Source organism: Alexandromys fortis, unplaced genomic scaffold (genome assembly GCF_014885135.2).
Source record: "Alexandromys fortis isolate MF-2015 unplaced genomic scaffold, M_Fortis_MF-2015_v1.1 scaffold_3, whole genome shotgun sequence".
Lineage (NCBI taxonomy): Eukaryota > Metazoa > Chordata > Mammalia > Rodentia > Cricetidae > Alexandromys > Alexandromys fortis.
In genome coordinates, this window is record NW_026067909.1 from 21,809,355 (window position 1) to 21,835,526 (window position 26,172).

A 26,172-nucleotide genomic window follows, 5' to 3' on the forward strand; every position below is an offset into this window, starting at 1 on the left:
GCTTAATGAAGGGAAACAGAAACAGGACACTATATAGTTAGATGTAACACATCCAGGAGCATCTACAGCCATATAAAAAAGCACTTATTAAAATTCTAAGGCATGCAAGCGGAATGAAGCCTGTTATAAAAGGCACAGGGACAAAAAAAAATGCATTGCTGTCCCCACACTTACCCAATATCCGATATAAACATTACTTACGGTGCATTATTCTAAGACAGCTTAGGACGTTTGACCCATTTTTAGATATGAAATTTTAATTTCATATGCTATATAGAAGCTATAGAGGACACCCAACGAGATGATCCAGTCCTTAAGCAACTTCACAATTTGGAGACATGCAAAACCAGAAAGTATTTTATAATACTTAAATACTTTTAGGATTTATTTTATTTTACATGTGTGAATGTTTTGCCTGCATATGTATGAGCACTTCATGCGTGCCTGGCTCCCAACCCAGACCAGAAGAGGGCAGCAGAACGGGATTTACTGATGGTTGTGAGCTCTCATGTGAGTGCTGGGAACTGAACCTCTGTAAGACAAAAAGTGCTCTTAACCCCTGGGCTACCTCTTTAGCCTCGCTTTATACTATTCTTGATCCTTTTAATTAAACCAAAACATTATGAATCACTTTTGAAAATATTCAATTTAATGAGAAATTTTTTGCTTTCTCTACAGATGACATACTAGAATCCATTTCTTTGTTAAGCATAAAATAAGTATACTACTTATTTGTCTTACATTTCCTGCTAGAAATTTTTAATCAATGTGTACATAAGCAAATTATTTCCAGTGAATCAGAAGTAGAACTAAAATTATGTATAAGCATATATGGATGTATAGGTAAAAAAAAAAGTTACACTGAACTTAGCACTCAAGTGTGATGAATTATTATGTTGTTATTTCTTATTCCTGCTTCAATATGTTTAAAAGGCGTATTTATTTACTTGTATGTGTGTCTATCTGCATGAGCTTATGTGCACTATCTGCACATAAGCCAGGTACCTGTGGAGGCTAGAAGAGAACATCAGATGTGGAGCTGGTGTGACAGGCAGTTGTGAGCCGCCATGTGGGAAGTAGGAACCGAACCCGGGTTCTCTGCAAGAGCAGTTAAGTGCTCTTAACCACTGAGCCATCTCTTCAGCCCCCTGCACCAATATGTTAACATAAATTAAAAGTTTCATACAGGCTTGAAAAGGAAATAACCAAATAGCCGAACCAAATAACTGATTTCCCCCATATGCTGGGATGGGAAATTACAATTAAATATGTTATTAGATAAGATGGAGAGTCCGTGGCACACAAAAAAAGAGAAGGAATAAATTCACAATGCTTTTTAATTCCCTGACATTTATAATTATATAGATTTTATACATACCCATCTTACCTTCGTCCACAGTCGTTATTGCTTCCTCTGTAATCTGGCTGCCTGATCCCACTGATGTTTGTGCATAGAAATAAAACTTGTACCGAGTGCTGAAATTTAAATTTTTTAAAGTCCAGCGTGTCTTGTTGGCAGGAATTTTTAAGTCTACCAGGGGGCCGAGTTCATGCGTGCTGTTAACTGCCAATGAAAAGTGACAAACATGTACATCCCCTATTAGTTTTCCTAGGAATACTACTGTAAGTCATTGTTTCAGAAAAGAAAATACGACATTTCCAGTTGACACGCCTTTACACTCCTTATCATGCTTTGGATAACATACTAATAGCTATTTAAAGTGTAAAAATGTAGCCTGGAGAATAATAGGAAGAAGTGGAAATTTTTTTCCATTGGCTTACAAACTAGGATTATGATACCAGTTTTAAATCTGTCTTTGCTGGTGGACTTCTATCTTTTTAATAATTCCAGATACTTCTCTTGGCACCTTATGGCCAAGGAACTTTCTCTTCATTTTCGGCTGCCAGATAATGTTCTAACCTAATGACGGACCCTCCCTTCAGCCCTACACTTAGCAGTCTGTATTATCCTAATGAGACCTTAATTTCAACAGCATATATGTTACCTTTCTACACAGGTATACTCTGAACCTCTTTCCGGAACAGTACTTGAAGGTCTATACACACTGGGAAAGGAACAACTTGCATTTTACGACAGGCGTGACTTACTTGGCTGGTATTTTAAGGTGTACTCAGTCAGGACGCCATTGGGGTGACTCGGCGGGTCCCATTCCAAAGTCAGAGAGTCCAGGGTGGGATTGACAATTTTCAGAGAGGAGGGAGCACTGGGGACTTTTAATGAGAATGGACAGTCAGCACAATGTTTCACAGACATTCCAAAATGAACATCCTTGTCCTATCTACACAAGTTTGGGTTTTCGGGTTATTGTTGGATCCAGCTGAAAATACTTTGACTCAAATCTGTGTACTTGTGACGTATTTCTTTTCCTCTATCTTTCTTTTTTAAAGCCACTTCCATTTAAATTCATTAAAATTATCTTCTTAAAATACATAATGACTGACTTTATAGGGACTCAAATAGTCTATTTTAAAGCAGATGGCACTCAACTCCATTTGTAAAAGTGAGCCGGTTGCCAAGGGAGACCATCCATGCGGGCCTTTGAGAGGAAGCAGCTGTGTCCTGGTCCATTAAAAACTATTTCCCCCAACAAACCAGGTGTCTCCACATAGTCGCAGCACCCTGCCTGATGGGCTTTGGGCCTAGGCCAGGTTGCCCAAGTGCTGAGCTGTGCTTATCCCAAGGACTCAGAGCTTCCCAAGACCTGAATTTAAAAAAAAAAAAAAAAACAAGAGCCCCATATGTCGGCTCATGCCCTACCCCAGCATGGGGAAGGCTCAAGGGCTTCCGGTCTCCTGGGCAGAAGCTGGCAAATTATCAGAGGAAACAGGCCTAGTCCTGTTTAAAGGGAGCTTCTTTAAGAGGCTGGGGATGATGTTGCCTTCCTACCATAGTCCCTAAAAACCCTTTAACGACAGCACTATCCCTCCTTCACTCTAGCTGGAAACTGGAGAGTCAATTTGGAGTTTTTTCCATCTCCTGGGATGCTAAATCTTGGCAATGCTCTCTTTTCTCAACTATATCCATTCCCTAATCCTCTCTGCTTCTCCCCTATTCCCATGCTTTGCCTGGGCCTGCAATCATTCTTGATGGGCTTCTAAGCTTCAGCCTCATTGATTCTTAACCTTAGGAGGTCATAGGTCTCTTCTCTCTAGAAAAATATGTTGACATGCTGCTCGGTGTTGTTTCAGGAGGTTGATGGTATTCCTCAAATGTCTCAGAAGATCCTGAAGAAGGGACTACCACAGTCTGTAGGCTAAGAGCTTCTGTCTCACAGGTTAGATCCATGGCGTCCGAGAGCATGCAAGATGTGGGTCCTCTCCCATTGCCATATCTCTTTTCTCACCCTGGCAATACATCTTGTATTTGATAGGAGCTATACTTTTTAATACCTTTGTGACTTCAGAAAAAACATCCTCCCCCCGCCTTCAGTCTTCAATCCCGTTTATCTTTTCTATGCCCCCCTGTGCCATCCCAAGGACCAGCCTTGGTTCTCACTGATGAGAGGTTATAGGGCAAAGAGCCTTCGGCCTCAGCACCTTGAGTGCCGGGACTGCAGGCACCACCAAGGCTGATGCAAGACTTCTACCCATGTAACTCAGGACAGCTTTATAAGAAATCATGAAAGCTTGTGAGCCAACTCCAACTCGCAAAAATATCTTCCCTTTGGGGAACTGTCTTACATCTTCCTTTCAGCACGGACTCTTCCAGAGGGATTTACCAAAGCTTCGAGAAGTTACAGAATGTGCCTCAGCTCAGGACGCTGATGACTCAAACACATTAACAATGTTTCACACAGCCTAAATGAAGAGGAAAGCTAAGGGAAAGAAGGCAGTATACGGGGACAGCACTCTGAATTCTGAAGCTCTGTCTGACCAGCATTGCATGTGGGTGACATTTTGTCATCTTTTTGTGTGCTGTGACTATTTATTATCATGCATATAGCTATTTTCTCAATGGTGGGCCTTTTGTAGTATAAGACCTTCCACAATATGCTACATGCTCCTTACCTCCCTCTGGAGTATGGAAGCCTCTGTCGCTGCTGGCTGGGCCCTCTCCTTTCCCATTGACCACTCGGACGTTGAGAAAATAGTGGCTGTACGGTTGCAGCCCTGGCAGCATGCCATGCGTCTTGCTGCCCTGAAAGGTGAGGATCTTCTTCTCAACGTGGCGTCTGTTTCTTTTGGACGAGCTCTGCACCTTCCAGTAGTAGATCTGAAGTGGCCAGAACCAGCATCAGGGACTCACAGAAAACCAATATGACACCTCATGTTCACAAAATCGGAGCCCTGGGGCTGGGAAGGCAGCCCAGCAGGTAAAGGTCCCCACCATGTGAAACCTGTCAACTTGAGTTAGATCCCTGGAGCCCACAGAGAGGTGGGAGGACGTAGCTAGCGCCAGAGTTGCCCTCTGACCTCCACACCGCACTGCTGCATGTGCAATTCCCTCCTCGCTCACCCCATGTACTTGTGGGGAGTGCACATATATGTGTACACACGTGTGCACAATTTTCTCTTTAAAAACTTGAACTGCTGCTTTCTCAGAAAAATATCTTGGTTCATTCTACATGAGTACTTGTAAAACTGGCGGAGACTGGTTCTTAGACACGAAGGACAGACAGACGCCCACAGATAATGAGGAGACTTAAGTCCACATGGTGAAGCTGCGCTTTACCTGTGTAAGTTTTACTGTCCATTGTTGTTACACTCATGTAGAGTTATACACGTTTAGCACAACATTTAATTTAATCCTCACCCTAGTGAGGCTTTTATTATATCTTTTTGTGGTACTGTTGAGCTTATGGGTTACTGACGGATTTTTTCCAAAGCCATAATAATCCTACACTGTAAGTCTTGGGTTAGTCCATTAACCCACACTACCATCTAATTATAAGTGCTGATAAATTGCAGGCATGGGTTTTGGGGGGATGAATGAAGTGTTGTATAATTTTGGTCGAAAGGCAAGAACTTTTGCATATTATATTTTCTTGAAGGCTTCTTGGAATTTAAAAGCATTTTTCAAGATAAATTATGTATGCCAAATCTGCTCATTATTAAGAATAAAAGAATACAGTGCAGTATAAAAAATGTCCTCTAGGGGCCAGTGTCAAATCAAAGTAGTGATATAGTGTATATCAGGTTCTTTAGATGTATGAAAAAAGTCTCTAGGACTAGTCTTTTTGTGTTTTTGAAAACTAAGATAATTAACATTCATAAGGATGATTCAGCTATGGACTACAGTCTTAAAATATAATTTGTCCAATAATATAGCCAGCACTAATAAATTTGTCCTCTGACCTCCTAGAATCAGATCAGAGGTCTGAAGACAGATTTATTACTACTGTCTATATCATTGTAAAGCTAAGTGCAATTTGCTAATTCTTTAAAAACCATTCCACCTTATTTTACATTCAGTTGGTAGAACATTCCAGAAACTGTGGGAAAACTGTGAAAGACAGATAAAACATCATTTTCTCACCCTGGATAAATGAGATTTCTAGTCAACTCTAGCTGGGTTCTTTTGGCTGGAAACAGCGAGCAAAGTCACTCGTGAATTCCCAAGTCATGAACAGAAGAACCACATAATTTCAGCCTGAAGTGATGTTCAAGACAAGCGGCCCCCACCATGGCCCTTCACCTACCCGGTAGCCTTGTAAGTGTCCTCGGACACTCTTCAGAGGTACTGGGTCCCAGTGTACCTCTGCCAAGGTGCTGTTCACCACATTGACACGCACATTCCCAGGAGCCACCATTGGAACTAGGAACAAGACCAGAGAGGGGGGTGGTGGTGCCTAAAGCTGTTATTTCTTATTTCATGCAAAAATGTCACAATATTCAATAACTCTGGCTTGAAACACACTCCACACTACGCTATAGAGGCCCATACTATGGATTGGTGATGGTTAAAAGTAGACATTTTTAAAATTCATTTATCTGACTCCATGAAAGCAACTTTTGTTTTTAAATGTTGTGAACGTTTAGTCCCCTCATCCAGAGGTTCTGGGTTTGGAATCCAGAGCCTTCCATACATAAGGAAAGAGCTCTACCCTGAAGCCATTCCCCTAGCCCTGAATCACTATCACAGAGAAGGCTGTACAAAGGTGGAGAAATTAACCAAATGATTGCTACTTCTTTTTCCTTGCTAGCCTAGGGGCCTCTGAAATAACCTCAGTCTGCCCCCCAGTAGGTCTGTCCCTCTGGCAAGTGTAGAATGGGAAGAACGGGGGACACTTACGATCTTCTCCAGAATGGCCCATGACGACAGCTGGCTCTGGCGCAAACCCCACGTCATTCAGGGCTTGAACTTTGATCAGGTATGGGACAAAGGTTGGCGTGCCGGAGACGATGTATTTGGATACGTTGGCCACCACCACAGAGGTCCACTCATCATCACCATCTTTCTGACGCCAGCTCACTTTGTACTGGAGGCCGGGCCCATTCGATTCAAAACCGTTCAAGGGCTATGGAGAAAACGCCAAATAGAATGACTGGACAGCCTTCTACAGGAACAGCAAACCCAATTCCCAGAGCAAAGAAAACAAACGCTAAACCACTAGAATGCAAGCTATTAAATGCCCTCGTCTTCAGGGACCTCTTCTCTGTGTTCCCTTGTGATGAAATCTAAAGTTTGTTGAGAACCAAGGTTGTGAAAGGCAATCCCAAAGTAGTAAATAACACATAAAGCCTCCAAGACTGGTTCCATAGGTAAGTATGGGTGAGTCTTACGACATTTTAGTTATCTAGATTTATTTTATATATTCCTGTTTGTGTCACTGCACATCATTGTCCACTTGGAGACGAAAACTTATGAACTGTTTTTCTATTAAAAATTTGGGTCTGTCTATTCTATCATATATGCATATATACATGTATATGCTTAGATCTAAGCTAGGTTTTGATATTATACAAATAGTTTTGTTCTAATTATTGATTTTTCAGATCCAGAACACATAGATAAGGTAAATAAGAATAATTAAAATAATTTGACTCCTGGGAAGAGTTTGATGTGTGTCTTCCAAATGAACTCTCTGATGACAATAGCTAGCATTTTTTGGAGCACATACTTGTGTGAGGCATTTTAATAAGTGCTTCATAAACCTCAGTTCCTTCAGTCTTATATAGCTGTATTAAGTTTCATCATACAGACGACTGATAATTGACTACAATTACCAAAGCTGCGATGTTCAACTGTCCATTTTCGCTCCCAAAATAGAACTTTTTAATTACTATACAACACAGCCTCCTAAATAAAGATATATGTTTTTCTACACTGGTTGAAAAGGAATACAAATGCAGATATTATTCTGAAACAACTCATTCTGCTCAGTCTCTAAAAGATAGAAGCAAAGCCAGGCAAAGGTGGTGCACACTTTTGGTCTCAGCAATTGGGAGGCAGATGCAGGCAGATCTTTGTGAGTTCTGGACCAGTCTGGCCTACAAGAGCTAGTTCCAGGGCAGCTAGGACTATTACACATAGAAACCCTATCCTGAACAAACAAAATAAATAAATAAAAAATAAATAAAAGATTGAGGCAAAGGAAAGGCTTCGTGGCTCACCTTCCATGTAATTACCAAGTTGTCGGGCTCTGTACCTAGTCCTTCCACAGCCGTGGGATTTTGATCTGGTTCTAAAAATGAAGACATCACACACAAGTAAGCTTTGGCTCTCTGGAAGGAGTAGGAAACCCTTCTGTTTTATGTTAGGTCCCTGGGTTGCAGCCTTACCGGCGGCCTTCGTCAGGTATTGCTCCGATGCCTCGCTGGGCACACTCCTCCCAATGTTGTTCTCCGCCATGACTCGGAAGGAGTAGTTCACATACGGAGACAGCTTTAGCTGTGCTGTGGTCTGTGTTCCAGAAACTTCAGCCTGGTGGTGCCATACCCCTGCTTCATGCATTGCATCTTCATATTCAATGATGAATTCTGGCCATCACACAACGCACACCACAAACCCAAGATGGTGAATTCAGTCAACTTAAATACAAGTTGCCAGAGATAATTCATGGCAAGCAAGAGTAACAAGACACAGGTGATTTTTTTTTTTCAAGAAAAATCCTGTTAGGATATTGTGAGTTCAATAGATAAGGAGGTGCAATTTTTGACATCTCCCACCTATCATGCAGAACTCAGCTTAGTTAAAACTGTTTAGACCTGATTCATATATTCCAAAGGGAAATTTAAATATATAAATTACTGTAGAAAGGAGTAACTACAGAAAACACAATTAAGGAGGTGTTCTTCACTAGGAAGATTGACAACAATCAAGTGTTTAACATACTTTGTTTTGTGACGCACTCTCAGACCTCCTGAGAAGTGTACGTTGATACACTTTTATACAGGACGATTGAGAGTACCTAAACAATTTTAAACATACACACCCTTTGAGGAATTGTACTTCCCGCGACTGATTTTGAACAAACTTACTTACTCATGTGGTGTAAAGACACACGCACAAAAGAATCCACATTGCTGCATTATTTGCAGCAGAAGCAAAAGCAACCTAAATGCTAAAAGCTAAATGCTTTCCAGAGGGATATATGTAGCCAAAAATGGTCCACACAGACACTGCGGAACACTCTGTACCTGTTATAAATGAGGATGGTCTCTATGTGTGTATCTAAGTGTACCATGACACAGAACAGAGCAGGAGAGTGAAGAGCACACATTGAATGCTACACCTGTTTAACAGTATAAAGACCTGCTGGATAAACTGCACTTGGATGGACATGGATTTCATGTTAGAAGGTGCACACTCATTAAGAGTGGTGTGGCCTGAGGAGCTTACAGACATGAGTGGGAAGAAGACCCGTTTTAGGGGGTACAGTCTATTTTGCTAGAATGCTGTGGTGTACCATTTATTTTTTTTTTTACCTTTGGGAAAGTAAGGTATTTAGGTATATCACACCCTGCATGAAATTGACTTGAGGTACTTGACATTTTCTGCATGATGTTGCTATGTCTTATTGTGATAATGACATGCTTCTGCCACATATTTTTGAATATATCCCAATGCTGTGGTTCCTTCCACACCTCAAAATACAATTGTGAGGCACACCCTGCCCTGCTAAAATATTAGCCATCCTGGGGCTACAAGAAGTCTTGGGTGGTTGGAAAAAACCTGTCCCGCAAAGCTACTGAAGTGAAGACCCGTGGGACTGAGACAATGAGCACTTACCTCCTGAGGTAAGTGCCAGCCTAAGCTGAAGGAACAAGGGAGAGGTGTCCACAAGCTCCTTACCATCCCCCTGTGGGCTTGGGACTAACCTGTCTGCAGCCACATGTGACCCAGCAGAGAGCTGCTACTGAGCGGCATCCCTCCTAGCTTTCTTTTCCATCCTTTATGCCTCTTCTTTTTCTTTCTGACTATAGTCACTCCACTGTATTAAATTTTATTCAGTCCCTTTGAAATCAGCTAATTTTATTTCAAATGTTCTCTGTACTGGGAATTTTTTCTTTCCAATCTCTCACTGTTTGTTCCTTTCCATTTCTCCTCTTTTTCCTTTTAACCCAACTTTATTTTTCTCCACTCCATTCTTCCTTCCTTGACTACACTCATCTGCCACTTCCACTGTGACCCTAAATTACTCTTAACTGCACCAAGCACTGCACATTTCTTTTGCCATGTTTTTCTTTGCCGTGGGTTTTAATCCTTTCAAGTGTATTTCCTGTACGTTTTGATGCTGTTGCTGAAAGTCTGTTTTCTACCCTCTGAGCGGTAGTGGCTGTTCAAACTCAATCCCCCCTGTGAAACTGAAAGAGAGACTTTCACTCAAGGGAAGCACCAGTGCAAACAGAGGCTATTGCCACTCTGCTGGAAGGTGCAATAATATCAACACAGCTATGATTTTGGAATGATCTGGAAGAGCAGTTGGTCTTCCTGAAGCCCACACTTGAAGATAACAATGTATTTCAGGGTCATGACTGACTACGCCTGCTCTCTTGGGCATCTCTTTAGTTTGACAATCAAGCCTTGAGCCTATCTTATGCTGATTTAATAAATGTCTTTGTATCTGCAGGCCTTGGTCTCTCACCTGATTTTATTCCCTCTGCCAGTGTCATCGAAGTGAGGCCCTGCATTGTTGAATGTGTCATTTTGTAGCAAAGGGCAATGGGGGAAAATTCACCTGTATTGGAAGTTAAGGACCTATTGTATATGAGCAGTTCTATCACAAACTGTAGGTCTGTAATAGAGCACCAAGATCTGTTTCCCAGTGTTTAGACTGGTCTCTCAGCACCTCCCAGAAGCAGAGGACTAAATGAATGACTAACAAGATCCATCTCTCTACTGACTCTGTGCCGGGTAGTTTTATGTCAACTTGACACAAGCCAGAGTCATCAGGAAAGAGGGAGCCTCATTGAGAAGATGTCTCTATGACATCAGACTGTAGGCAGGCCTATAGGGAATTTTCTTAATTAGTGATTGATGGGGAGGGCTCGGCCCATTGTGGATGATGCCATTCCAGGGTTGGTGATTCTGCATTCAATAAGAAAGCAGGATGAGCAAGCCATGAAGGAGCAAGCCAGCAAGCAGCACCCCTCCATGGCCTCTGTGTCAGTTCCTGCCTGCAGGTCCAATGATGAATAGTGATGTGGAAACAGAAGACAAACAAATCATTTTCTCCTAAAGTTGCTTTTGGTCATGGTGTTCCACTGCAGCAGTGGTAATTCTAACTTGGGCAGTGGCAGACACCGAAGCTGATTCTTCACAATCTTAAACACAAATGAGAGTGTGTTTGCTTAACTAATATTTTCAGGAGTTAATTAGTTGTGCCAGAAGCTATAGCCAGGAACAACTCCATTGATGAAGAGCATCATACTTTGGTTCTAACAGCAATAATGAAGAGACTGCCAGTAAATGAATGCATTTGGAAGGAATTACAACACTAAATCCTAAACTTGTTCTGGATACGGCTTCAGGAATAGCCATTAGGTTTACCAAGTATAAAGCAAAAATACCACATACTTGTAATGGGGCTATTGTTGTCATCGCCTGGGGTCCACGTCAGCTGAACGCTTTTGTCAAGTTGATTGGTCAACTCTAAATCAAAGGGAGGATTCGGTACATCTGTGGAGCAAACACACGCAAATGGTTCACTGTCTTCTTCAAAGGAAGTTTCCTTCTTTCTTTGTGACGCTATGCACAGAGGGACACCTTAGAGACACATCACTCTTATTGGTCACTGAGCATGCAATGGAAAGGAAAGAGACACTGCTGAGGTTGCTGAGAACACTGCACACCCAAGCCAACCCATCAGGGAGCTCTGTTGGCTTGCTTTTTCAAGAGATACAGAATCGTTGTTTGCCAAATCCACTGAGGCAGTGCAAGGGTCCTCAGCATGCTCAGAAAGGAGCACAGGCAGAAATGACATCACAAGGGAATCAGAACAGTCAAGGATGAGAGACAAATGCGGGCAAGTGGCATGCGCTGTTCAGAGGCTTTTCAGCATCCCGAGGCTAGGTGGGAAATGGATCTGGAGGTAGCTAAGGACTATTTTTAGGGTAGGGAGCTCTTGGAATGCACAGACACATTGCATGTCTCGACAGCTGTTGGGACAGAGGTCACTGAGAAATACAATGAGCAAAATAGTCTAACCTTACGATACACTGTAAGGTTTTAAGAAATAATTGACTACGGCAAATGAAGCCCATGATAACTGACAGCCATTTTCCTTTAAAAAAATATAATGATGGGACAGAGAAGAGAAAGCGATGTTCACAGATGTGAAATTATTTAACAGAAGACAGAAAAAGAAGACTCATTAGTTTACCGTAAATGGGGGCTGGAGTTGGAGTAGGAGCTAGAAAGGACATTAATATAAAGGATTTTAATCAAAATTAGTGATGGAAACACAGAAGAAGACAAAAGCAACCCAGTATTTTCTTTTAATTAAACTCTCTATTTAGCTTAATGTGAGGTGTGCACTGACAGAAGGAGGACGACAATTTAGGAATAACCTCCCCCGATTCTATAGATAAGAGGTTACTTCCTCAATTTTCTTAAAAAATGTCGTTTATATGAACATCCCCCATTTTGTCAGAGAGCATATGTATATGGTGATCGCCTCCTGAATCACCCACCCTTGTATCTCTGAAACAATAGCTAACAAATCTTCAACACCTAGAACTTTCTTCCAGTCTTACTACAGATGACCTGGCTGTGTTTTTTCTTGCTCTTACCGACAACCCTGAGCACAGCGCTGGCAGAGACTCTGTCCAGCGTCGTGTTGGCCGCGCACGTGTAGGTCCCGCCATCATCGTCACTGACATCAGTTACCACCAGATGATCCTTGTCTACGGAGAACCTGTAAACAGAACACACGTACAGCAGTTGCTGTGACAGAGAGACACTGCTGACTGACGACAGCCTTCCCAGCAGGCAAGAGTCTCTGAGAACTTGATGAGAGAGAAAGATAAACACTTCCACAATTAGAGTGAACCCCTATATATCACGTTAGTAATAAACCTGGAAAACATTTGGGCTGTTAACTCTAACAGGGTTTGTCAGGCTGATGGAGCAGCCCTGTTGGGGTCAGGACAAAAATCATATGGTATTCCATAGATATGTACAATTGCTGTATGCTAATTAATTTTTTTAATTAATCAAAGTTACTGCTTGTGTCCTGAGGTGTGATGGGTGGCTCCACGTTTTCCCCAACTAGAGTGCTTCAGTCAGGCTTCCGGGGGTTATTTCGTTCTGTTCAATTTCCATCAGAGTGCAGAGGTTTTACAAAGTTACTATTTGTGGCAGAAGCTGCTGTTCCTCTTTACCCCACATGTGTAAAGGCCCAGTATAGTAACTAAGTGAAAAGCACTGGGGTCTTTCTTGTCATGAGATCAACAATCTTCACTAAGAGATTCTAGAAGTTGCTTGCATCACGCATGCAGCACTAATGTTTGGTTCCAAAGAGGCTGCATAATCTGTCTTCCTAATAATTCTCAGTCAAATCTCAGCTGATCTAACTGAGGGTCATTTCTTCACATTCTCTTCTCTTTACCACCTAGATTTCACATAGAAAATTGACCAGGTGGAAACTTGTACTTTGGGCACATGGAAAGAAAGGCCAGGAAGTTATAGTAGGTTCATTAGCAAGCAATAGGGTACCATTTAGTCATCCCAGGTTTAGGTCAGAGGCAATTAAACCACAGAAATAATCTCCATCGGAACACAGCATGCCTAGCACTGGGTATCACCTGTGTCCACTCTAATGGCTAAAATCATGCATGCAGCTGAATTCCCTAGGTCATCAAACTGAAGGCCTCGGTGGAAAAACGCCATGGTCTTTCTTCTATTCCAAGCTACAGGACTGAACGCACCCTGTTAAACGGTTTACTTGATTTTGATTTTCTTTTCCTTCTGCAGGTGTTAGGTTAAAAAAGAAAAAAGTAATTCAATATCCAAATTCAAAACTTATAATCTTTAAAACACTGGCAGAGTCAGGTGCATTCCTGATTCTGGAGCTCGGATATCAGCGTATGCGTGGAGTGTTGAGGAAAACATCTGCTGAGACTTCACCATTCAAATTATGCAACCATGGTTGTTGTCCAAAATCGGGAGGGCGTTTTCCATCCCAATTTCACAGATCAACACACAAAGACCCACATTCTCAGGCTCTTCTTTCAAACGCTCAATGCCCTTTCAGTTCTAAGCATTTACGGTAAGAGGAAAATGCTGATCTCATAATTTTGCAGACAGCCGACTTCAAACACTGAAAGCATGGTGTCAGTAGCCTTTTGACACAAGAGCAATCTCCAGAGAGAAGGAAGAGGGAAGAGAGCCTCTTGAAATAAATACCTTTCCTCACTGGGCAGCTCTCCATGGTCCTTCAGCCACACGATGGTGGGGATTAAGGTATGGTCGTGTTTCACTTTGCACTCAAAGGACACTTTGCTCCCCCTCTGCACGACTGCGTGTTCGGGTTGCTTGATGATTCTGGTTGGATCTAAAATCCAGAGTTTTGGTTATCCATTTTGGCAAAGCTGGAGAATTTGCTATGTCATATAACACTTGAAAACGCTCATCAACTCTGTCTTACCTTTGATTTCCAAGTGAACTTCGTTCTTTGCCATCCCTAATTTGTTTCTTGCAACGCATGTATATGTCCCTGTACTATCCTTTTGGGCCACAGGAATTTCTAATGTTCCATTATCATGTAAAACATAAATGTCCTCATGAAGAGCGCTTCCTTTGGTTCCTTTAAACCTTCATTACAAAAGTTACAAGCGTGAGAATAAAACACAACAGAATGTGGTCTGCAGCAAGTGTCAAGGCCAGCGACATTTGGAAAGACTACAGAGGTTAGATTCCGCTTATTTGAAGTTATAAAATCAAAAACGTTGTCCAAAACCTGAGGGGTTTTCCATAAGCACACTTCTGACATGTCAGAGGAAAGGGAAGGAAAGCACAGAAAACAGGAGAATACAAAAATAAGCAGAGTCTGCAGAATTAGAACATCAAAATATAATGAGATGCAACTTTTATGAGATACCTAATTTAATAAAGACTTTACCTTTTTTACCCTTAAAGAGATGATACAATAGGCAAAAGTAATATTATCTTGTTATATTTTTCTCCCATTTATAAGACCAAATTTGAAAGACATTTTGATTTCAAGGCTCAGGATTATTTATACTCGGAAAGTTTGAATAGCAAATATTCAGACAATGGAAAGAAAACATGTGTGTGATGTGGGAGTAGACACAGATGTAAAGGACCAGAGTAAGTCAGTCTGAGTTGTCCCTCTCAGCACCCTCACTAGAAGTCTGTTTGTCCCTGTTACTCTTCTCTGGAGTTAAGGTTGGACCTGGAGTGACTTCCCTTTAATCCTTTACCCGCTGACAATTTCATCCCAGTAGCAGATGATCGATATGTACCTGCTCTATTTGTTATCCACATATTCTCGGCAGCTGCCTATCCTCCTCCTGTCCTGTCCAGCACTTCTAAAGTAAGCAGCTGAAGGACTCCTACCAGGACTAGTATGTGAACGTGGATGGACAGAGAGGAGGGAAGAGGACACAGGAGCTTTGTGGGGCTAATGAAGCACCAAGCTGCAAGTCATCTCTCAGTCCATGCCACCTCTCTTCCAGCTCCCTGCCATTTTCATTTTTATTTTCTTATTTTATGTAAATGAGCATTTTGCTCAGCTATATAAATTTGTACCACATGCATGCCTGGTGCCCTGAGAGGTCAGAAGTGGGTATAGAATCCCCTGGCACTGGAGTTACAGAGAGTTGAGAGCCACACAGTTGGTGTTGGGAACCAAACCCAGTTCCTTTACAAGAGCAACAAGTATTCCTAACCACCGAGCCAACTCTCCATCCCCAATCCCATGCTACTTTATTATCAAGAGCATGCTTCTGAACCAGTCCTTCAGCCACTGTTTACGAAGTTCCAGGTAATGTCCATGGCATTATGAAATATGGCAGCCTTAAATATTAAAAATCATTTCCATACAGTTTTGTAGTTCATAGAGCATTCTGGTAGTATATTTGTTACATATGTGCAAGTATTTATTATACCCACTGAGTGGATAGTTAATAAATATTTGAGAAAGAGTGAACAAATTTAATAACTAGTAATGTGATGGATTATGTGTTGCATGTTTACTGTTTGTTTTTTTTTTTACTAAAACCAGACAGAGTTAGAATTATGAATCAAAAAAAAATAGAATTACTACTTACCACTCAATGGTAGGCAGAGGAGACCCAAAGAAGGCGCAGTCTAAGAAAGCAGGTCTGTTTGCGATGACCTGGTACAGTATGTTTGCAGATGTGAGAATTCGAGGTGGTTCAGCTAAAACATTTCAGAAAGATAAGAGTAAATACTAGACATATCTTAAGTTTGCAGTGTCCTTATCCATTTTGTTTTAAGATCATGAAAGTCTGTGATAAACTACAGCCCACATATCTTTTCCCATACGTTCTGTATCTGTGGCATCTAGTAGTCACTCAAGACAGAAGAAACACCCCATGCGTCATGCTCAACATGCTATCTAGGTGTTGCTCAATTACTGATTTGCTTATTTGTGTTTCTTATGCTGGTTAATGAAGGATTCATTTATATGTATCTTATGACACTGGTTATCTTTCAGTGAAAGAATGCGTTTATTTAATCATTTTATCCACAGCAGTCTCTGCCAGGAAATTATGCCATGGCTGAATGACTGACCCATCATCAGTCTAGTGGGTGGGGATGTTCGGGACACATGAAGAGGGCAGGGAAGAGCAGAGTGGAAGTGTCGTTTCTGGAAAAGAGAGGGGACTAACACCAAGGAAGCAACAGAATGAAGAGAAAAAACATAGACTAGGAGAAGATCGGGCTCACACATGCCCAATGTAAGACTAAGACACAGAACATATAAGAAACTCAAAGAGCTCAATAGTCCCAGAAACCAAACTAGTTTTTAAAATGAACAAAGATCCAAATACACATTTCTCAAAAGAGGACACACAAACAGAAATGTGGAAAAAAATGGTAACTATACTAATTGACAAGAGAAACACAAACTGATACTTGCTAGGATGCCTGCTTTCAAGGAGACATATAAATGCCCTCTTTCAGCCTTATAAAGAAGGGGAGCTGAGGCTGGAGAGATGACTCAGCAGTTAAGAGCGCTTGCTGTTCTTTCAGAGGACACAAGTTCAGTTCCTAGAACCCGTGGCAAGAGGCTCACACCTGCTGCCCCTTTCTGGCATCTTCAGACTGCCACACAGATGTAGCAGGCACCCACACAGATTCACAGACATAAATATAAATAAAAATTCCTTTAAATATCTTATATCTGTGATACTGATGACTCTGAAAGACTCTGTGTGAAATGAAACAAAGCCAGACACATACTTGTATTGATCTTACTGAAATATGAGACCTGAAGATGTTGAACTCATAGAAAGAAAGCATGAGAAGAAACTCAGATGTCACAGCTGCTTCCTCAGCATCCACCAATACCTCAACTGCTGAGCTTCTGGGAGACTAATGGCATTTGCTTTATATATGAAAAAAAAATGCCAAATATTGGCTGGCTTTTTTTGTGTTAGCTTTGTTTGGAAAAGGAACACAGTATCTGAAAAAATTCAAGTATAGTTTTTGCTACCACAAGAATAATTCATCCATAAAATTTAAAAATGTAGCTTTTGGTAATTTTACTCAATATGAGAGATGTAGTGTTCACATAAGCCAACCATTCCAGAATATGCCTGAGTACATCATAGTTCCTTACAGTTCTTGAGCATGTTTTTACACATGAAACAATGAATATCTGTGACTTGGATAAGAGCTAAGCACTATAATTAACCATTTAGTTTTTCATGGAGGAATTGTGGCATTTTTGAACTCCTCCATTTCTGTGGTGCTAAATGAGAATGGCTCCATAGACTCGTATGTTTGAATGCTTGGTTTGCAGTTGGTGGAACTGTTTGGGAAGGATTATGAGGTGTGGTCTTGTTCAAGGAGGTCTTCACTGGGGGTAGTCTTTGAGGTTTCAAAAGCCCACACCATTCCAGTTAACTCTCTCTCTCTTGTAGTTGTTATCTCAAAATGTAAGCTCTCAGTTACCACCCCTGTTTGCCTGCTGCCATGATCCCCACCATGAGGACCACGGAGTTCACTATCCTCTGGAACTATGAGCCTTAAATAAATGCTATCCTTTATAAGTTGCCTTAGTCAAGGTGCTTTGTCACAGCAATAGAACAGTAACCAAAAAGGGTGTAAGGATGGAAGAGTGGGCATACTCATGCAAACCAGTGAACAGCATATTCCTGCAGCAAAGAATCTGCCACATAAAACCTGTATGAAGGAACTGCAAGATCAGACCAAAATGGCCCTTGAGGCAAGATTTGTATCTCATCTACCCTTGTATATTCTTTGTAGCTTGAAACACTATGCACTGCAGGTAGCAAAGGCATAATGCATTTTCTATGAACAAGTAGGAAACAACAGCAGTCATTAACTTAACTTTCCATGTCTTTAATATAAGGAGAGCTTACCAAGCACATTTACGAATGCATTCGCTAGTAAGTATCCGTATTCATTAGAGGCATTGCACTGATAGACCGCACTCAATCTTTCTTGAACATTTGAAAAAATAATGGTATCACCGTCTATTTTTCTGCTGGGATCTTCGGGAGCAACTGTTTGGATGTAAAAAAGAAAATGTATGTTTCTTGCTGCTTAAAAGATATATATATATATATATCAAATGTATAAATTTTGAGATCTATGTTTTGTAAAGAGAAAATACAGGCTGGTCTACATAAGTACAAAGAATCCAAGTAGAGTTTAGTTAACACACACATGCAGGCAAATATGCACAATGTCCATTTAGCCTTGAGTGGATGGATTGATCTTCAACAGTGAAGACTGCTTTGAGAGATGCAGAAAAGCAAGCCCAAGTTGGGCAAGATGAGCAAATTCTGGGCGGGGGGAGGGGGAACGCTATCATGTTTATTTAAAAAAAGCCAGCTATTTAAAAGGATGGAAGTTAATTATCAACAAATGGAGAAATGGGCTGGCTTGTTCAAACCTGCCACCTCTGAGGACCTATTATGGAAGCCAATAGATGAATAAACAGAGGCATGCCTGGAGAACACGCTCGTCACGAACATGAGGATATCCACTTTCCTGTTGTGCCCACATCTGGGGCTGAAGGAGAAATCAGTTGTATAAAATTTCTCCTAAAGACCTTTTTCAGCTAAATCCCTCAGGTACTTAAAATGGGTTAAGACCGGAATTGATCCATGCTGAAGCTGAATGAAACTGGCTGGGTAAGGCAGGATGTGAGAATTTAGTCCAAAGCAAGGCAAACCATGGACAAGTGCTGTGCTGTGATACAGGAATTTCCTTTCTAAATGCTAACCCCTAGACCATGTGCCCACATTATTTTAAGAGAGCATTGCTTTAGCATGCTGACCAAAATCAAAGTAAATGACAGTACCCCTCTCTCTGAAACTGCACATGGCAACCATAAGAGGACTTTGCTTTCGTTCAAAACACATTTCTTTTTCTATGGTGGCCAGAAAAGGTTGTGTATCACTATTATGAGACTCAATTATCACTTTGAAATAAAATAAAAGTATCTGGCACACCTGTGGCTTATTAACTCACTTTAATGAAAATAAATCCAGCTATAGCTACTCCCCTTCATTTTATGTGCCCAAGCATTGTGCTCATTCATTCTGTAATAGTTTTTTACTTATACAATTTACAGCAAATCTACGCTATTGGAACAACACAAAATTCTCAGCCCTTTGCTTCCCCAGATTGGAAGCCTGTGAGGATCCCGCTGAAGTAAAGTCCCAGTCCCAGGAAAGCCTTGCTTCTTCTTTGGGTTGCAGAGGAATACACTTCTTTGTTCCTTCTGTTTTCTGGGGGATTCCTAATTTATTAGTCCATATTTTCCCCTTCCTTGCACCACCATCAGTGTCATTTTTTTTTCTGCTTATTCTTCCATAACCAGGTTTTCCCTGAACAAAGCCCAGAGAGGCAAAGTACCTTTGCGGGTTCATGTGATGAAACTGGGAACCAAGCAGATTCATCAGGATCTCCAAATCAGAAAGCTCCTAACCACATGTACAAAGTCCCCCTTTGCTCTGTAAGGTGACATGTTCACCGTTTCCAAGGATTGGGATGCAGACATCTTTGTGAGACCTTACTTTAACTACTGCACATTCTGACTATTATCCCTATAGGCTAACAGTTTAGATGTTCCGGATGAGAATTATCTAACAATGAATCATAAGTTGAACTAGAGGACAAGTTCTTGCCATCCAAGGATTTTTAAAACTTCAACTAGCTCCCAGGGAATAACTAATACCCTTATTCCTGAAGAAGTATGATAGGTAGTTTAAAAATAGTTTCTAAACATTAATGTTACAGAATTAGTGTCCAAAAGTCTGGCAACAATCAATGGCTGAAGTGTAGAATCATCTTAGACACATTTTTGTTCTACTAGTAATAAGGTATGTCAAGATTCTTTGAATCGACTCCTTAACTAACATCTGCAATTTCTGATTAAAATTTCTTTAAGAAAAGCATTCTTACCAACAGAATACAAATAGGAGCCATAATTCCTTCAACAGGGTATAGACTGTATCAATAAGTAATGGCAGAGGACATATCTTACATTATCCCAGGAAGTGACATATAAGTATAGCTGACAGTCATAGATCTGAGAGTGTGGTACACATCAGTGAAGCCCTTGTTTCTTATCCTGGATCCCACACCTTGTATCATTGGGTCTTTCTGATGGGCACACTTGAAGAAATGTCCATCTACTGCTTTAACCAGGCAGGGTGGAACCCAGAGCAGCACCCTGGCTACTCTTGCTCTGTGGATTATTCTAAGCAGATGGACCTAGTACTTGGACAGTGATAGGGCTGCCTAGGGGGTATTTGGTACCCACTCTGATTGCACCTCTGAAGGTGTGCCAGGCAATGAAGAACAATAATGAGGATGACACACTGGCAGAGCACAGTGCCCAAACTCTTAGCACGGGAAACAGACCATAGGATGAGACGACCTCGCATGCCTGAGCATCTGAAATCTTAAAATCACACCACCATGTTCTGGCTAATGGTATAGAGTTCAATTTTTATGAGATGAAAATCAACTGGAAGATTGTAGTGCAAGAATGTGAATGTATTCCGTAACATTCCATCGTGCATTCATGGGTTAAGTTAGCAATAGTGAACCCACGGCCTTTAACAAACAAGGCAAGTGCTCAACACTGAGCTGTATTCTTGACCCTAAGGTACTAAATTTTATGCTGCTTGTGAATTGCACCACAATAATAACAATACAACAAATACGACCAAGAATACTGAACTCAATTGAAAAAGCTAGAAGGACAATTTCCCCAAGTAGAGATGCATCAACCACAAGCAAAACACCCTGTAGCCCCAGGTTTCACTTGTCTTCAGGACCAAAGGCATTTGACTATAGCCACCTCATTTGTGCTCAATGGAACAGTTTTCAGATACTTATTTCTGGCATAATATTTGGGACTGAAACAAACTTGGACCTGAGGTATAGGCGATGAGTAGGCAGCTCTCTTGGTGAAGATCTGCATTATGTTTTCCTTCTGCAGTTATTCAAGAGAAGCAAGAGAGCCTAGAAACAGCAGCGACATATGGTGGCTCAGTTGGTAGCTGGGCACAAAACAGAGTCACTGCTGCAGAGCCATTGGCAACCTTTGGATGTTGTGTGCTGGCTACTGGATGGGAAAAACTCGCCAACTAGCAAACTCAAATCGTCTAAAGGAATAATAATTAATTTCTAGGAACGACCAATACCATTTACCATAAATAAGCACCAAAGAAGGAAATGTAAGACTATACATCCACATCTATAACTTTAAGCCCCAAGGGTGAGTTCTAAAAGTGGCATGACAGCCTTCAGAAAACTTATAAAAAAATATAACTCTCCTGGAAGAAATGGCAAAGACTGTAAATATTTCCAATTTTGGAATATGAAAATTAAAAAAAATGATATCTTAAAAGTACTGAGTACTTTCAATCTCTAAAATGTTTTTATAACAATTGCATAATTTTACGTTTAGAATAATTACATAATTTCTTTTAAGAACTTCATGAAATAGGTCAACCAGATTACATTAAATACATTTTAGGTATGAAAATTATAGACAGAAGCACTTAATATTTTGTTTAATTAAAATAAATTTGGACTAATTTAATAGCTTGAAATTAAAGTTCTAGATTTCTGGTTTTAGTCGATTTTACAAATATTTTCTGGAGTATGAACAATTAGACATGAAGCAAAGCCAAGCTTTGGTGGAAGAGCTGAATTTCCATTCTCCTGGCTATTTTATCCTAACGGGTCCTGCCAACAGAGCCCTTTACCTCCCAGAGAAGGGGGAAGGGGACAGCTTTGATGGGATCTCAAGAATATTCTGGGTTAAGCCTCCATTCCCCCAGCTGAACTCATGTGTTACTCAAGCGCAACTTGTAATTGTACTAGGAGAAGATCCACTCTTTCTTACCAAGTTGGTTCTTTTCTCTCCTCAGATCTGAGGAGCTTTTTAACAAAGGGTGAGATTTTTATGTCTTCCAGGACCAAAGCAAGTAATAGACTCTCTCACTGCCTCCTGGGACAGAAACAGGGATTGTGGATGTTCAGAATCTTGGCCTTGGGGACCACTAACAGGGATCTGGTGAGGAAGGTAAAGGGGAGGAAGAGGAATAGAGGGACACTTGCTTTCTAGGAGAGCCAGGAAATGCTCTTGTCACCGGTTATAAGAGAAGACGTTTCTTTTTCTGGTTCCAAGTTCAACTTCACACTCTCTCAAGCACTCCAGGTCATATCTGAGGTCTCCTGTGGGTCTCTTGTAACTACATAATTTCTGACCACTTATAGACTGTTGAAAAATATTTTGGGTGTTTCAGAGGTGAATTCTGTATTTAACACACTTGTTTGTGTCAAGGAAGTTTTAAGTACCCAGCTGACCTAAATGAGACGGAGTTTCAGAAGTCAGTGAGAGATGCATCCAGGTGCTTTGGAGTTAACCCTATCAGTTTGAAAAAGCTGTAGGTTCCAGGTCTGAAGGCAAGCTCAAAATCAACACCACAATTTGCCAACAGAACCCAGTCTAACCTCCACCTCACCCTGATATTTCCAAGTTTGTAGTTTGAAGCTTTTGGGGCTGTCAGAGTCCTTGGATGATTACCAACAAATTAGGAGAAGCAGGCTGTGTGTCTGATCATGTGGTCCCTGACTGCGTCTCTGCTGGTTGGCATAGGTTGACAGACCTGAGGCCCCTGACAGGGCTGCTGCTGATGCCCTGAACAATGCTACCACAGAAGCATAGCTGTTCCTCGACCCTTTGCCCCAGCAGCTGCTGGTCCATCTAAGGTTTCGGCATTCTCTTGGGTGGAAGGTGCTACCAACCAGGCAGCTTGGGCCTCAGGCCAACTTCTGGAGCCCATGCTGGACTCCCTGTGCTGGGCTCTGTTGAAGGCTAGTAGATCCTCGGCGTTCAGTTGGTGCCACTATGCTGTGAGGTTTTCTCTTTTTCTGCCTCAGCATCTCTCTGTTATCTTCCATTTGTATCAACAAACTACAAATGAGGGGCAAGCACCAGGCCTGATTCCAGAACTGTCCACAAGCCTCAAACGCAGACTTGTTTAAGTTCATGGTCAACCGGTAAGCGTAAAGAAGAGTGGCTCTACTGATTTTTTTTGCTTGGCTTTGGGGCTTTATTCCCTTACCTACCTCTTCAATGTGGATTAGAGGACGTCAGTACGCATCACCAGGGCACATCTCTTTGCACTTAGCTGTCTATGATTTATTTTCCATTCAAAGGCGACACTCAACAGAGGCTGTCCAGAGACTAGCTGCTGAGGGCTAGGAATGGTACACTGAAAGAAACATGCAGGGTCCCCGCCTGCTCATCACCGTCAGATATGAAGATGTCCATAGAACATACCCAGCACTTCCGGCCTGGCCACTCTCAAAGAAGCATCACATCACGTCTCTCTGGCGGAGACCACAGCTGCTTGTAGCTCCCCAGAGCAGCAGCCCTTCCTAGAGCAGCTGGGTGGGCACAGCCCGGTGCTGGGCCACCCTGCAGTACATAGTTTCCCTCCCTGAATTCCCATCAGAGAAGCTTCTCTGAGCTGCACACATCTGAGTTGGGGCACCCTGGATCTGGAGAGTTGTGCAAGTCCTACCATATCTGTGTGGCATCCGTGCTTCTTTTTCAAGGAAACATACTTTGGGGATGAAAAAAAAAAAAAGGAAATTACTTAGACTCTGATTTGACCGATTTTATTCTTGCTCTTTCTGTTTGGGACCTAATTGGATGATTTGGGGTTAAAGTGGAAGAGCCTAACTTGTCTCCCTGAGATAACTGCCCTCTCCAAACACCCCCCCCTCTTCTAGTTTTAACCATGAAGAGGCGTGCATATGGAGGCATGCTCAAAGCTCATAATGCAACTATTAATAGGGTTCAAGGACCCCCCAGGTGCTGCTAGGCTGGTGCTGCCCTGCAAAGATTGGTTGTCCTGCAAAGGTTGGTTGTCCTGCAAAGGTTGGTTGCCTCCGCAAGTTCATATTCTGAACCCCAAGCCCCAAGGTGGTCCTATGACTAGGTCATAAGGGCTCTTATCTCACAAATATGGTCAGTGCCCCTTGACAAAAGACTTGAGGGAGACTGTCCCCGCTGTCACTGCACATTCACAGAGGAAGAGCCAGCACTAGAAGTCACCAGGTGCCTTCAACTTGGATTTTCTAGTCTCCAGCACAGGGAGCAATAATTCTCTGTTTATAAATTATCTAGCCCAAGGTACTTTGTTATGGCAGAAAAACAGAGTGAGACGGCCAAATTGGAAGGATGATAAACCAATCAGGAGGAAAGATAAGCCTCATTACTTAATTTCTCAATTTCCCCTGCTTAGGACTGTATCCCTTACTGCCAAGCCCTGGAGTTTCTCTCGTCAACAGTCCCTGGCTCTCACAGATTTCCTGCTGGGTGGCTGGATGGATGTTCCCTCCCACTTGTCTGTTCTTGCTGAGTCTAAATCTCAGGAGCACATTTAATCTTCTGTAAATCACAAAGAGCCTCTGAGCTGGAAGAAAGCAAACCTTTGGATGCAGAAATGCTGAGTATTCAACATGGCTATGACTGTTCTATATGCATTTCTAAGAAAACCATAACTGTGCTGTAAAACATCTTTTAGTTCTGGGCTTTCTTTCCCTCTCCCAGTTGTCACCATACTCCCCTGGGAGTGACAGTGGCTCCTTGATATATAAACATGAGGTAAGATTTGTGGCGTTTCCTGCTCTGATCGTGATTAAAATTGGAGCATAAATATCAGTACCGATTACTGGCCTCATTAGCCTCGTTTTTTTTTTCCCCAAGAACATATTTCCTTTTGCAGTAAACACAAGCTGTTTCTGTCCAAGTATCTGATAACTACTGTGCTCGTGACACAAGCAAACTCCCAATAAATACTCCAGCAAACACTCGTGGTACAGGGTGCGATTACTCAGACCGTGGCTGCCAGGCCTGGGATGAAGAGCAAGCTGTCGTTCCTCATAGCAATAGCAAATTGACTAGCCATCCATCACACAGGGGGACTCAGTTTTAGGAAAGTCAGTTCAAAGGACCTTTTGGTTATGTGGAAGTAGACGTGATATTTGATTTTCAGTTGGAGATGATCGGGATCAGGCTGTTCTCTAAGTATGAAAGTATCTTTATTAAGTAAAGAGAATCTTTGAATCTGGCCTTGATAATGCCTGGGAGGTGAGCCTGAGGCTGAGATTGGGTTTGAAGCAGAAGTAGACTTTGTCTATTCTCTCTCTCTCTCTCTCTCTCTCTCTTTCTCTCTCTCTCTCTCTCTCTCTCTCTCTCTCTCTCTCTCTCTCTCTCTNTGTATATGTATATATCACATTTTAACTATCCATTTGCCAAATGATAGATATCTAGGCTGATTTTTTTTTCTGGCAATTGTGAATGGAGCAGCAATAAAAGTGGATTTGAAAGTATCTCTGCAGTAATATGTAAAGCCTTTTAGTTACATGCCAAGGAGTAGTATCCCTAGGCTATATGATAGACTACTTTCAGCTGTTTTGGAAACCTCTATACAATGAAAGTACCCTTAATACTTTTACCAATATAAATAAGTGTTCTCTCCTTCCCACATCCTTACCAGCATTTGTTTCTATTTGTTTTCTTGATAATAGGCATTTTGACAGTGGTGAGACAGATTCTCAAAGTAAATTTAATTTGCATTACACTGATGGTTAATGATGTTGAGCACTTTTAAAAATGCTAATTAGTCATTTGTATCTTTTCTTGAGAACTCTCTGATCAGTTCACTGGTGTGTTTTTATTGAGTTGTTTGTTTTCTTGATGCTGATTTTAATGAGTTCTATTCTATTTCTTCTAGATACTAATCCTGTCAAATGTACAACTGGTAAATATTTCCTTCCATTCTTTGACTGTCTTCTCACTCAAAACAGTTTCTATTGTTATACGGAACTTTCAAATTTCATGAGGTGCCTCTTGTCCCTTATTGTCTTTGTTATTTCAACAGTCTCTCTCTCTCTCTCTCTCTCTCTCTCTCTCTCTCTCTCTCTCTCTCTCTCTCTCTCTCTCTCTCTCTCTCTCCTAAACTAAGGCCAGATCAGTGTTTCTTACTTCA

The 26,172-nt window shown here is 41.5% G+C and overlaps 1 protein-coding gene across 16 annotated transcripts in view; it reads right to left on the reverse strand.

The window, feature by feature from the left end:
- Nrcam (neuronal cell adhesion molecule) overlaps positions 1 to 26,172 on the reverse strand; it is a 252,306-nt gene that overhangs the window by 32,982 nt on the left and 193,152 nt on the right. For 13 of the 16 annotated variants that reach the window (XR_007590848.1, XM_050137361.1, XM_050137359.1 and 10 more), the window contains 13 exons: positions 18,001 to 18,144; positions 15,697 to 15,808; positions 14,052 to 14,218; positions 13,811 to 13,958; positions 12,196 to 12,320; positions 10,982 to 11,083; positions 7,744 to 7,941; positions 7,576 to 7,646; positions 6,254 to 6,479; positions 5,661 to 5,776; positions 4,030 to 4,234; positions 2,110 to 2,232; positions 1,388 to 1,564 (listed from right to left, as the gene is read on the reverse strand). Coding sequence is in view for 15 of the 16 variants with exons in the window: in XM_050137361.1 (XP_049993318.1) it covers positions 1,388 to 1,564; positions 2,110 to 2,232; positions 4,030 to 4,234; positions 5,661 to 5,776; positions 6,254 to 6,479; positions 7,576 to 7,646; positions 7,744 to 7,941; positions 10,982 to 11,083; positions 12,196 to 12,320; positions 13,811 to 13,958; positions 14,052 to 14,218; positions 15,697 to 15,808; positions 18,001 to 18,144 (1,914 nt within the window). In the remaining variant the exon portion in view is untranslated. Of the gene's footprint in view, positions 1 to 1,378; positions 1,565 to 2,109; positions 2,233 to 4,029; positions 4,235 to 5,660; positions 5,777 to 6,253; positions 6,480 to 7,575; positions 7,647 to 7,743; positions 7,942 to 10,981; positions 11,084 to 12,195; positions 12,321 to 13,810; positions 13,959 to 14,051; positions 14,219 to 15,696; positions 15,809 to 18,000; positions 18,145 to 26,172 lie in introns of all 16 variants that reach the window. The other 3 variants (XM_050137363.1, XM_050137370.1, XM_050137368.1) reach the window with 1 other exon arrangement.